The sequence below is a fragment of the Oncorhynchus mykiss genome, chromosome 17 (assembly GCF_057628025.1).
Source record: "Oncorhynchus mykiss isolate SJ-2025 chromosome 17, ASM5762802v1, whole genome shotgun sequence".
Classification (NCBI taxonomy): domain Eukaryota; kingdom Metazoa; phylum Chordata; class Actinopteri; order Salmoniformes; family Salmonidae; genus Oncorhynchus; species Oncorhynchus mykiss.
The window spans coordinates 70,516,057-70,527,500 of record NC_143038.1 but is presented as its reverse complement, the minus strand read 5'-3'; the positions used below and the strand labels follow the sequence as shown (position 1 = coordinate 70,527,500).

The window sequence follows — 11,444 nt, the reverse complement described above, 5'->3', positions numbered from 1 at the left end:
GCATTGCATCTCAGTGTTAGAGGTGTCACTACAGACATCCTAGTTCAGCAGTCTAAGGCATCGCATCTCAGTGTTAGAGGTGTCACTACAGACACCCTGGTTCAGCAGTCTAAGGCATCGCATCTCAGTGTTAGAGGTGTCACGACAGACATCCTGGTTCAGCAGTCTAAGGCATCGCATCTCAGTGTTAGAGGTGTCACGACAGACATCCTGGTTCAGCAGTCTAAGGCATCGCATCTCAGTGTTAGAGGTGTCACTACAGACACCCTGGTTCAGCAGTCTAAGGCATCGCATCTCAGTGTTAGAGGTGTCACGACAGACACCCTGGTTCAGCAGTCTAAGGCATCGCATCTCAGTGTTAGAGGTGTCACGACAGACACCCTGGTTCAGCAGTCTAAGGCATTGCATCTCAGTGTTAGAGGTGTCACTACAGACATCCTAGTTCAGCAGTCTAAGGCATCGCATCTCAGTGTTAGAGGTGTCACTACAGACACCCTGGTTCAGCAGTCTAAGGCATCGCATCTCAGTGTTAGAGGTGTCACGACAGACATCCTGGTTCAGCAGTCTAAGGCATCGCATCTCAGTGTTAGAGGTGTCACGACAGACATCCTGGTTCAGCAGTCTAAGGCATCGCATCTCAGTGTTAGAGGTGTCACTACAGACACCCTGGTTCAGCAGTCTAAGGCATCGCATCTCAGTGTTAGAGGTGTCACGACAGACACCCTGGTTCAGCAGTCTAAGGCATTGCATCTCAGTGTTAGAGGTGTCACGACAGACACCCTGGTTCAGCAGTCCAAGGCATCGCATCTCAGTGTTAGAGGAGTCACGACAGACATCCTGGTTCAGCAGTCTAAGGCATTGCATCTCAGTGTTAGAGGTGTCACGACAGACACCCTGGTTCAAATTCAGGTTGTATCACAACTGGCTGTGATTGGGAGTCCCATATGGTGGTGCACAATTGGCCCAGCGTTGTCCAGGTTTGGCCGGTGTAGGTCGTCATTGTAAATAAGAATTTGTTCTTAACTGACTTGCCTGGTTAAATGAAGGTTAAATAAAACCTTTAAAAATGGGGGAGAAGGACATTGGTCAGGGAGGTGACCAAGAACCCGATGGTCACTCTTTCTCCCCAATTTCATGGTATCCTATTGGTAGTTACAGTCTTGTCTGATCACTGCAACTCCCGTACGGACTCGGGAGAAGCAAAGGTCGAGAGCCGTGCGTCCTCCAAAACACAACCCAACCAAGCCTCACTGCTTCTAGACACAATGCACACTTAACCCGGAAGCCAGCGTGTACTGAGCTTGGCCCGCCAAGGACTTCCCTGCCAGCCAAACCCTCCCCTAACCCGGACGATGCTGGGCCAACTGTGCGCCGCTCCAGTCGCGGCCGGCTGCGACAGGGCCTGGACTCTAACCCAGAATCTCTAGTGGCACAGCTAACACTGCGATGCAGTGCCTTAGACCACTGCACCACTCGGGAGGCCACTCTGACAGAGCTCTAGAGTTCCTCTGTGGAGATGAGACAACCTTCCAGAAGGACAACCATCTCTGCAGCAATCAGGCATTTATGGTAGAGTGGCAATACGGAAACCACTCCTCAGTAAAAGGCACATGACAGCCCGCTTGGAGTTTGCCAAAAAGGACCTAAAGACTCTCAGACCATGAGAAACAAGATTCTCTGTTCTGATGAAACCAAGATTGAACTCTTTGGCCTGAATTCCAAGTTTCACGTCTGAAGGAAACCTGGCACCATCCCTACGGTGAAGCATGGTGGTGGCAGCATCGTGCTGTGGGGATGTTTTTCAGCAGCAGGGTCTGGGAGACTAGTTAGGATCAAGGGAAAGATGAACGGAGCAAAGTACAGAGAGATCCTCGATGAGAACCTGCTCCAGAGCGCTCAGGACCTCAGACTGGGGTGAAGGGTCACCTTCCAACAGGAAAACAACCCTAAGCACACAGCAAAGACAACGCAGGAGTGGCTTCAGGACAAGTCTCAGAATGTCCTTAAGTGGCCCAGCCAGAGCCCAGACTTGAACCTGATCTAACATCTCTGGAGGGACCTGAAAACAGCTGTGCAGCAACGCTTCCAATAATACCTGACAGAGCTTGAGAGGATTTGCAGAGAATAATGTGAGAAACTCCCCAAATACAGGTGTGCCAAGCTTGTAGCATCATAGCCAAGAAGACTCAATGCTGTAATCGCTGCCAAAGGTGCTTCAACAAAGTACTGAGTAAAGGGTCTGAATACTTATGTAAATGTAATATTTCCATTTTTTATTTGTAATATATTTGCAAAATGTTCTACAAACCTGTTTTAACTTTGTCATTATGGGGTATTGTGATGTCATTATGGGGTATTGTGATGTCATTATGGGGTATTGTGATGTCATTACGGGGTATTGTGATGTCATTATGGGGTATTGTGATGTCATTATGGGGTATTGTGATGTCATTACGGGGTATTGTGATGTCATTATGGGGTATTGTGATGTCATTACGGGGTATTGTGTGTAGATTGATGAGGGGAAAAAAACATGTAATCCATTTTAGAATAAGGTTGTAACTTAACAAAATGTGGAAAAAGTAAAGGGGGGAAAGTCTTTAATATTTTCTGAAGACACAGCTTTCTAAGGTGCATGGTTGAGTAGCCTGGTGGTAGCTGGCTAGTGATGGCTATTTAACAGTCTGATGGCCTTGAGATTGAAGCTGTTTTTCAGTCTTTCGGTCCCAGCTCGATAAACAATACACAACATAACTCTAAACATTGAAGAATAGTAACAGTTATACAGTAGAACAAATGTCTGAAACTTATCAAAGTAACAGGAAGTAATTAGTGGTAATGACCTATTATTACACAGCATGTAAAACAAATAAACCCCTCCCTGCAAGTTACATTTTGATACAGGCACAACATTCAGACGTACGTGTTACTGTTGAAAAATAAAACGTCCTCCGAAACATTCGTATTTTCCCTTCGGATGACGAAAACACTCTGACCTGAATGGGTGAGTGTACAGATTCGCACTTCATTTGGAAAACTGTTCGGGAACAATAATAAGTCTCGTGTTTTCACCACAAAGCATTTCATTAAACCGTTGACAGCCCCTTTCTCTGCGCGCTCGAGAAAGGCAAGAAGGAGAGAGAGAGAGAGGAGGAGTTGGAAACGTACCCGGTGGTGAGATATTCTGCAGCTATTACAGGTAACGTGTCAGCCTATTAGATATGATAATATAACTAATTCCCTATTACTAGACTATTGAAAATGAAATAGGCCTACAAATTCAATATAATTGTAGGCTAACTCTGTAAGCAACCAACATCATCGCCTCGGGCCTATACGTCCTCTTCCAGACTCATGGATGTAAGGTTTGGATGGTAGTATATATTAACCAGTCCATCCACGATGATTATTTTATATCAGTTTTTTTTTTCAGGCTTGGGCTCATATAGGCCTGTGCATATGAATAAACTGTAATATGGGTGTTTTTAATTAATCATCACCTTAGAAAGCATCACTTTCTTCAAATTGATCGAGCACAAGTTAACGTGAGTTTTAAAAGCATGATACTGTTTTGATGATAAGTGTTTTGATGTGATTTTCCCATCTCATTTGCATTGATGTCAGAGAGGTTAGAGGGATAATAGATCCCTGACTACCAGGCCGTTAGCGGCCTGATGATCACGAGCGAGTTGGGTACTACTAACACATGTCCAGAGTGAATAAAAGGAGATGACCGTGGAATTTGACTGCTGTCATGACTCATCACTATCGGTATGACGGTTATAAGGTCACCTTGTTGTTGGAGACCCCTGGTGGAAGGTAACAGAGGAAGGCTGAATGTTGTTGAGGACCCCTCGTAGAAGATAACTAAGCCTGTGCTATGTAGTTGTCTCACCTAGCTATCTGAAGATGAATGCACTGACTAAGCCTCTGCTATGTAGTTGTCTCACCTAGCTATCTGAAGATGAATGCACTGACTAAGCCTGTGCTATGTAGTTGTCTCACCTAGCTATCTGAAGATGAATGCACTGACTAAGCCTCTGCTATGTAGTTGTCGCACCTAGCTATCTGAAGATGAATGCACTGACTAAGCCTGTGCTATGTAGTTGTCTCACCTAGCTATCTGAAGATGAATGCACTGACTGGTAAATTGCTCTGCTATGTAGTTGTCTCACCTAGCTATCTGAAGATGAAGGCACTGACTAAGCCTGTGCTATGTAGTTGTCTCACCTAGCTATCTGAAGATGAATGCACTGACTGGTAAATTGCTCTGCTATGTAGTTGTCTCACCTAGCTATCTGAAGATGAAGGCACTGACTAAGCCTGTGCTATGTAGTTGTCTCACCTAGCTATCTGAAGATGAATGCACTGACTGGTAAATTGCTCTGCTATGTAGTTGTCTCACCTAGCTATCTGAAGATGAATGCACTGACTGGTAAATTGCTCTGCTAAAGGACAAACATGTAAATGTTGTACTTATGTCAAAGTGTCAGTTTGTTTCACTGTACTGTGTCTTGGGTTTATTGATAAGACACTTGCAACAGTCTGTATGTCAGGGAAAAGGAGGATACCTGGTCAGAATGCCTTCAACTGAAATGTGTCTTCTGCATTAAACCCAACCCCTCAGAGAGGCGCGGGTGGCTGCCTTAATCCACATCCACATGTTTGGCGCCCGGGGAATAGCAATCAATCAATCAATCAATCAAATGTATTTATTAAGCTCTTCTTACATCAGCTGATATCTCACAGTGCTGTACAGAAACCCAGCCTAAAACAGCAAGCAATGCAGGTGTAGAAGCACGGTGGCTGGTGGGTTAAGAGCCTTGCTCATGGGGCAGAATGACAGATTCTTACCTTGCCAGCTCGTGGATTCGATCCAGCAACCTTTTGGTTACTGGCCCAATGCTCTAACCAACAAGCTACCATTGACCTTGGATCAGAGGAGCTTTGTATGGCTAATGTTATTGTGCCTCATTGTGCTTCAACTGTTGTGTTTCATGACCGTCTGGATTTTTGCCTAACGTTACTGTACCGTTCTGCTTCATGTCTTTGGTTAGGTTCAATGAGTCTCTCTGAGGAGGGAGAGCAGTGGGGCACTGCCTCTAAGATGAGTCTCTCTGGAGAACATGACTCCAACTCAAAAGCTGAAAGGTGGGAGGAAAGGGATAGATAGAGAGTGTGTGTGTCTGTCTGTCTGTCTGTGTGTGTGTGTGTGTGTGTATCTGTGTGTCTACAATAGCATACATGAATGTTCTGTCTGAACCTTTACAGTTTGTGACATCATCATCATCATTACACAGAACAGATTAGAGGCTGAATGTCTGTCTCTGTTGTGTTGAAGCCCAATCCAGCAGAAGAGACCAGTCTCACCTGTAACTAGCTGTGTGTCCATGAAGAGTGACCAATCTATGGGACATCCAGTGCATTTCAGGAAGAGAGATGGTTCTACGAAACAAAGGTATGAGAAATGTATTACACAGGTAGATCATCCATGACAGTTTGTGTGTGTGTGTGAGTGCATGTGTTTTTGTACACTGTAGCCTACGTGTGTGTGTATATTGTGTGTGTCCGTGTGTGTATTTGTGTGTCTGTCTGTCTGTGTCTGTGTGTGTGTCTGTCTGTCTGTGTTTGTGTCTGTCTGTCTGTGTTTGTGTGTCTGTCTGTCTATGTCTGTGTGTGTGTCTGTCTGTCTGTGTTTGTGTGTCTGTCTGTCTATGTCTGTGTGTGTGCTTCTCTGTGTGTCTGTTTCTCTATGTGCATGTTTCTCTGTGTCCGTTTGTGTGTCCGTGTGTGTGTTTGTGTGTCTGCCTGTGTTTGTTTCTCTGTGTGTGTGTTTCTCTCTGTGTGTGTGCGTGTATCTCTGTGTGTGTGTGTGTATCTGTGTGTCTACAATAGCATACATGTATGTTCTGTCTGAACCTTTACAGTTTGTGACATCATCATCATCATTACACAGAACAGATTAGAGGCTGAATGTCTGTCTCTGTTGTGTTGAAGCCCAATCCAGCAGAAGAGACCAGTCTCACCTGTAACTAGCTGTGTGTCCATGAAGAGTGACCAATCTATGGGACATCCAGTGCATTTCAGGAAGAGAGATGGTTCTACGAAACAAAGGTATGAGAAATGTATTACACAGGTAGATCATCCATGACAGTTTGTGTGTGTGTGTGAGTGCATGTGTTTTTGTACACTGTAGCCTACGTGTGTGTGTATATTGTGTGTGTCCGTGTGTGTATTTGTGTGTCTGTCTGTCTGTGTCTGTGTGTGTGTCTGTCTGTCTGTGTTTGTGTCTGTCTGTCTGTGTTTGTGTGTCTGTCTGTCTATGTCTGTGTGTGTGTCTGTCTGTCTGTGTTTGTGTGTCTGTCTGTCTATGTCTGTGTGTGTGCTTCTCTGTGTGTCTGTTTCTCTATGTGCATGTTTCTCTGTGTCCGTTTGTGTGTCCGTGTGTGTGTTTGTGTGTCTGCCTGTGTTTGTTTCTCTGTGTGTGTGTTTCTCTCTGTGTGTGTGCGTGTATCTCTGTGTGTGTGTGTGTATCTGTGTGTCTACAATAGCATACATGTATGTTCTGTCTGAACCTTTACAGTTTGTGACATCATCATCATCATTACACAGAACAGATTAGAGGCTGAATGTCTGTCTCTGTTGTGTTGAAGCCCAATCCAGCAGAAGAGACCAGTCTCACCTGTAACTAGCTGTGTGTCCATGAAGAGTGACCAATCTATGGGACATCCAGTGCTTTTCAGGAAGAGAGATGGTTCTACGAAACAAAGGTATGAGAAATGCATTACTCAGGTAGATCATCCATGACAGTTTGTGTGTGTGTACATGTGTGTGTGTGAGTGCATGTGTTTTTGTACACTGTAGCCTATGTGTGTGTGTACATGTATGTGTTTTTGTACACTGTAGCCTATGTGTGTGTGTGTGTGTGTGTGTGTGTGTGAGAGAGAGTGCGTGCGTGCGTGCGTGCGTGTGTGTGTGCGTATCTTCCAGTTACTGTATGTAGGGTAAGGTGTATAATCTTGTGGTTTTGTCCACAGACACAAACAGAACAGACCAAAGTCAGAGATTCCTAGTGGTCAGTCTGCCCAGAGTCATCAACAAGACCTGCCCGCTATACTAAAAGTGAGATGTTTTACATTGGTCTCGATTACCTCAGTAAAGAAACGTGATATAAAAGCATAGTTTTACAATATGCTGAAATTACATTGGTATTCTTTTGATCTGAATTCGTGTATTTTTGTGTCCAGTCACTTGAAGAAAATGTCATCACATTTGTGAAGAATGAGTTGAAGAATATCAACAGGATTCTATGTTCTGAGAGTTCAGATCACCCAGTATTCTTCGGGAGTCAGACAGAGGACAAAGACGTGGATAAACCGGAGAGGATTGCCCGAGAGGGTGCTCTGGACATCTCACTGTACATCCTGAGGAACATTAACCAGATGGAGCTCGCTGACAAATTGGAGAAAAGTAAATTTCTCAAAATGTAGTTTAAGGCTCAATTTATGATACGCGAGCCAAAGAAAGTGTGTTGGTTTAAAAAAAAATCTCATTAAGTTAGGTGCTTATAATTAGATTGTACAATTTCCCACCAGGGCGGCGGGGTGGCCTAGTGGTTAGAGCGTTGGACTAGTAACCGGAAGGTTTCAAGTTCAAATCCCCGAGCTGACAAGGTCTGTCATTCTGCCCCTGAACAAGGCAGTTAACCCCACTGTTCCTAGGCTGTCATTGAAAATAAGAATTTGTTCTTAACTGACTTGCCTATAAAGATAAAAAATAAATATCTTAGTCGTACGCTAAATATATAATACATGTTCAAAACAGTGTTCAGACTCTCATCTTGAGATCCTAGATCTAGTAAATCAAAACTCTAGTAACATGTTTTAGTTGAGCTTTATTTTGCATACATGTACAAACAACAACAAATCAATGAATTGTCAATGTTGGTGAAGCTACTCTGAGAATATTTTTTATTTATTTATCTTTTATTTAACTAGGCAAGTCAGTTAAGAACAAATTCTTATTATCAATGAGGGCCTAGGAAACAGTGGGTTAACTTCCAGTTACTTCCGGTTACTAGTCCTTCCGGTTACTAGTCCAACGCTCTAACCACTAGGCTACCCTGCCGCCCCAATGTGGCATTCTAATCATTTAAAATACAAACAGTCCCCAAGCTTGCTTCATTCAAGATGACCAATTCATCAATAATTCTTTAAAAAAACAGTCAAAGAACAAAAAGCTGATACAAAATGGCAGTACATTTTTATTTATTTAAAAAAAAAATCAATTAAATATGAATTAATGTAAAAAAGGATTACCGGGATCGATCATTCCTCTGATCATCATTCCTCTGATCATCATTCCTCTGATCATCATTCTTCTGAGCATTATTCTTCTGATCATCATTCCTCTGATCATCATTCCTCTGATCATCATTCCTCTGCATTGTTTTTTTAAATTTTTTAGATACACCTGCCATGAAGAGCCAACGTAAGCTAAAATCTCATCTGAAAAATAAGTTTGAATGTGTATTGGAGGGAATAGCGAAACAAGGAAACTCCAGACTTCTCAGTAAGATCTATACAGAGCTCTATATCACAGAGGGTAGAAGTGGAGGAGTCAATAATGAAAATGAGATGACACAGATTGAGGCAGCGTCCAGGAGACCAGCAACACATGAGACACCAATAAAATGCAATGACATCTTTCGGCCCTTACCTGGACAAGATAAACCAATCAGAACTGTGCTGACGACGGGAGTCGCTGGCATTGGAAAAACAGTCTCTGTGCAGAAGTTCATTCTGGACTGGGCTGAAGGGAACGCAAACCAGGAGCTTCAATTCATATTTCCACTTTCTTTTCGGGAGATGAATTTGATGAAGGAGAGAAACCACAGCATGATGGAACTTCTTCATCGCTTTGTCATGGAAACCAAAGAATCAGGAATCTCTAACTATGACAAGTACAACGTTCTGTTTGTCCTTGATGGTCTGGATGAGTGTCGACTTCCTCTAGACTTCAAGAACAACAAGATCTGTTTTGATGTCACAGAGTCTACCTGAGTGGACGTGCTGCTGACAAATCTCATCAAGGGGAATCTGTTTCCCTCCGCTTTCCTCTGGATAACCTCTCGACCTGCAGCAGCCAATCAGATCCCTCCGGGGTGTGTTGACCAGGTGACAGAGGTACGAGGGTTCAACGATCCACAGAAGGAGGAGTACTTCAGGAAGAGAATCAGTGATGAGAATTTGGTCAGCAGAATCATCTCACATATCAAGATATCAAGGAGCATCCACATTATGTGCCACATACCTGTCTTCTGTTTGATTTCTGCTACAGTTTTTGAGAACATAATGAAGACGGAAAAAAGAGTGATGCCCAAGACTCTGACTGAGATGTACATGTATTTCCTCATATTTCAGTCCAAACAGACAATGGTGAAGTTTGAAGGGAAAGAGCAGATCGATCAACACTGGGATAAAGAGAGCATTATGTCACTGGGGAAACTGGCTTTCCAACAGTTGGAGATAGGCAATCTGATTTTCTATGAGGAAGACCTGAACAAATGTGGTATTGATGTCAGAGAGGCATCAGTGTATTCAGGACTGTGCACACAGATCTTCAGAGAGGAGAATGGGCTGTACCAGGAGAAGGTATACTGCTTTGTTCATCTGAGCATCCAGGAGTTCATGGCTGCTGTGTATGTGTTCCTCTCAGCCGTCAACAACAACGTGAATCTAATGGCCAATCCGCAATCAACCTCTGCCAAGCTGCGGACACTGTCTATTGACAACCGTCTAATCGACCTGGCAAGGAGTGCAGTGGACAAGGCTTTAGAGAGTGAGAGTGGACACCTGGACCTGTTCCTCCGCTTCCTTCTGGGCCTCTCATTGAAGTCCAATCAGACTCTCCTACGAGGCCTACTGACACAGACAAGTAGCAGCTCACAGACCAATGAAATGATTGTCAAGTACATCAAGGCAAAGATCAGGGACAAGCCCACCTCGGAGAGATGCATCAATCTGTTCCACTGTCTGAATGAGTTGAATGACCATTCTTTAGTGGAGGAGATCCAAAGCTACCTGAGATCAGGAAGTCTCTCAGAAGCCAGCCTCTCATCTGCTCATTGGTCAGCTCTGGTCTTTGTGTTGCTGACTTCAGAAGAGAAGCTGGAAGTGTTTGACCTGAAGAAATACTCCAGATCAGAGGAAGGTCTTGTTAGGCTGCTGCCAGTGGTCAAAGCCTCCAGAACAGCACTGTAAGTACATGGATATTAAAAACGTAAACATCTGAAATAATGTTTATATTTACACCACAATAAAACATAATTACTGTTTTTTTTTTTTAAATCAAATAACATGGCACGCACACAATTGTGAACATTTCCTATTTCTACTTTCCATTTAGGCTGAATGGATGTAACCTCACAGAGAGCTGCTGTGCTTCTTTGGCCTCGACTCTCAGCTCAAACTCCTCCCAGCTGAGGGTGCTGGACCTGAGTAACAATGACTTGCAGGATTCAGGAGTGAAGCTGCTCTCTGCTGGACTGGAGAGTCCACACTGTCAACTGGAGACACTGAGGTCAACATGTACTTATAATAGTTCCACTATACTGAAGGCTGATACACACTAAGCACAAACGCTTCTGTGCCCCAAAAAAAAAAGGGTTATTTGGCTTGTTGCCATAGTGGATCCCATTTTGGTTCTTTATAGAACCTTTTATGAATGTTCTATAAAGAACCATGCTAATAAGGTTCTAAATGGAACCTATAAGGAACTCTTTCATAATCACCCCAAAAAAAAGGGTTCCCTTTCTATGGTTCTTTATCAAACCTTTATGGAGAATGGTTCTATAGAGATAGATCCTATTGAAGAACCACACATATATATTTTTAAAATTCTGGCTATCCATATTATATACATTTAAAAAAGGTTGAATCAGGTTTGTTAGTTCTGTAACAGCAGGGAGTCTCTGAGGAGATCATTATGAACTACTGAGTTACTCAACCGTTCTCAATTGACAGAAGGACATACAGTATGTGACGCTATCCCAAGACATCGTCACAGGCCACAGTCATGTGATGGCCTAACACAACATGAGATATACTGGCAAACACTCTCACGGGTGCACAAGAAGAGCTGTGTTTGCAAACCACGCCCCAAAATATTAGAATGGGCCACCACCCCTACATTTTAATCATCACTCAAAGAGGAAAGGGACCCTTTTGTGAACCGCAAAGAACCATTAAAGGTCCCACATTTCCCAAAGAACCATTAAAGGTCCCACATTTCCCAAAGAACCATTAAAGGTCTCAACGAGTTCTGCGAGTCATTATGGTTCCACATAGAACCATCACACTTCCCAAAGAACCCTTGAGGAACCCTCTTTTCTTAGTGTGTACCAGCCTAATATATTTGGGCATGAGAACTGAGTATTCACTGCT

The 11,444-nt window shown here is 43.5% G+C and overlaps 1 protein-coding gene across 1 annotated transcript in view; it reads left to right on the top strand.

Moving 5' to 3' along the window:
* Positions 1-11,444, top strand: part of LOC110494797 (NACHT, LRR and PYD domains-containing protein 12) — a 30,807-nt gene that overhangs the window by 6,246 nt on the left and 13,117 nt on the right. Inside the window, 8 exon segments of the mRNA XM_090206463.1 lie at positions 5,058-5,151; positions 5,342-5,458; positions 5,998-6,114; positions 6,654-6,770; positions 7,038-7,122; positions 7,248-7,470; positions 8,467-10,374; positions 10,377-10,581. Coding sequence (XP_090062589.1) covers positions 5,063-5,151; positions 5,342-5,458; positions 5,998-6,114; positions 6,654-6,770; positions 7,038-7,122; positions 7,248-7,470; positions 8,467-10,374; positions 10,377-10,581 — 2,861 coding nt within the window. The 5' untranslated portion in view covers positions 5,058-5,062.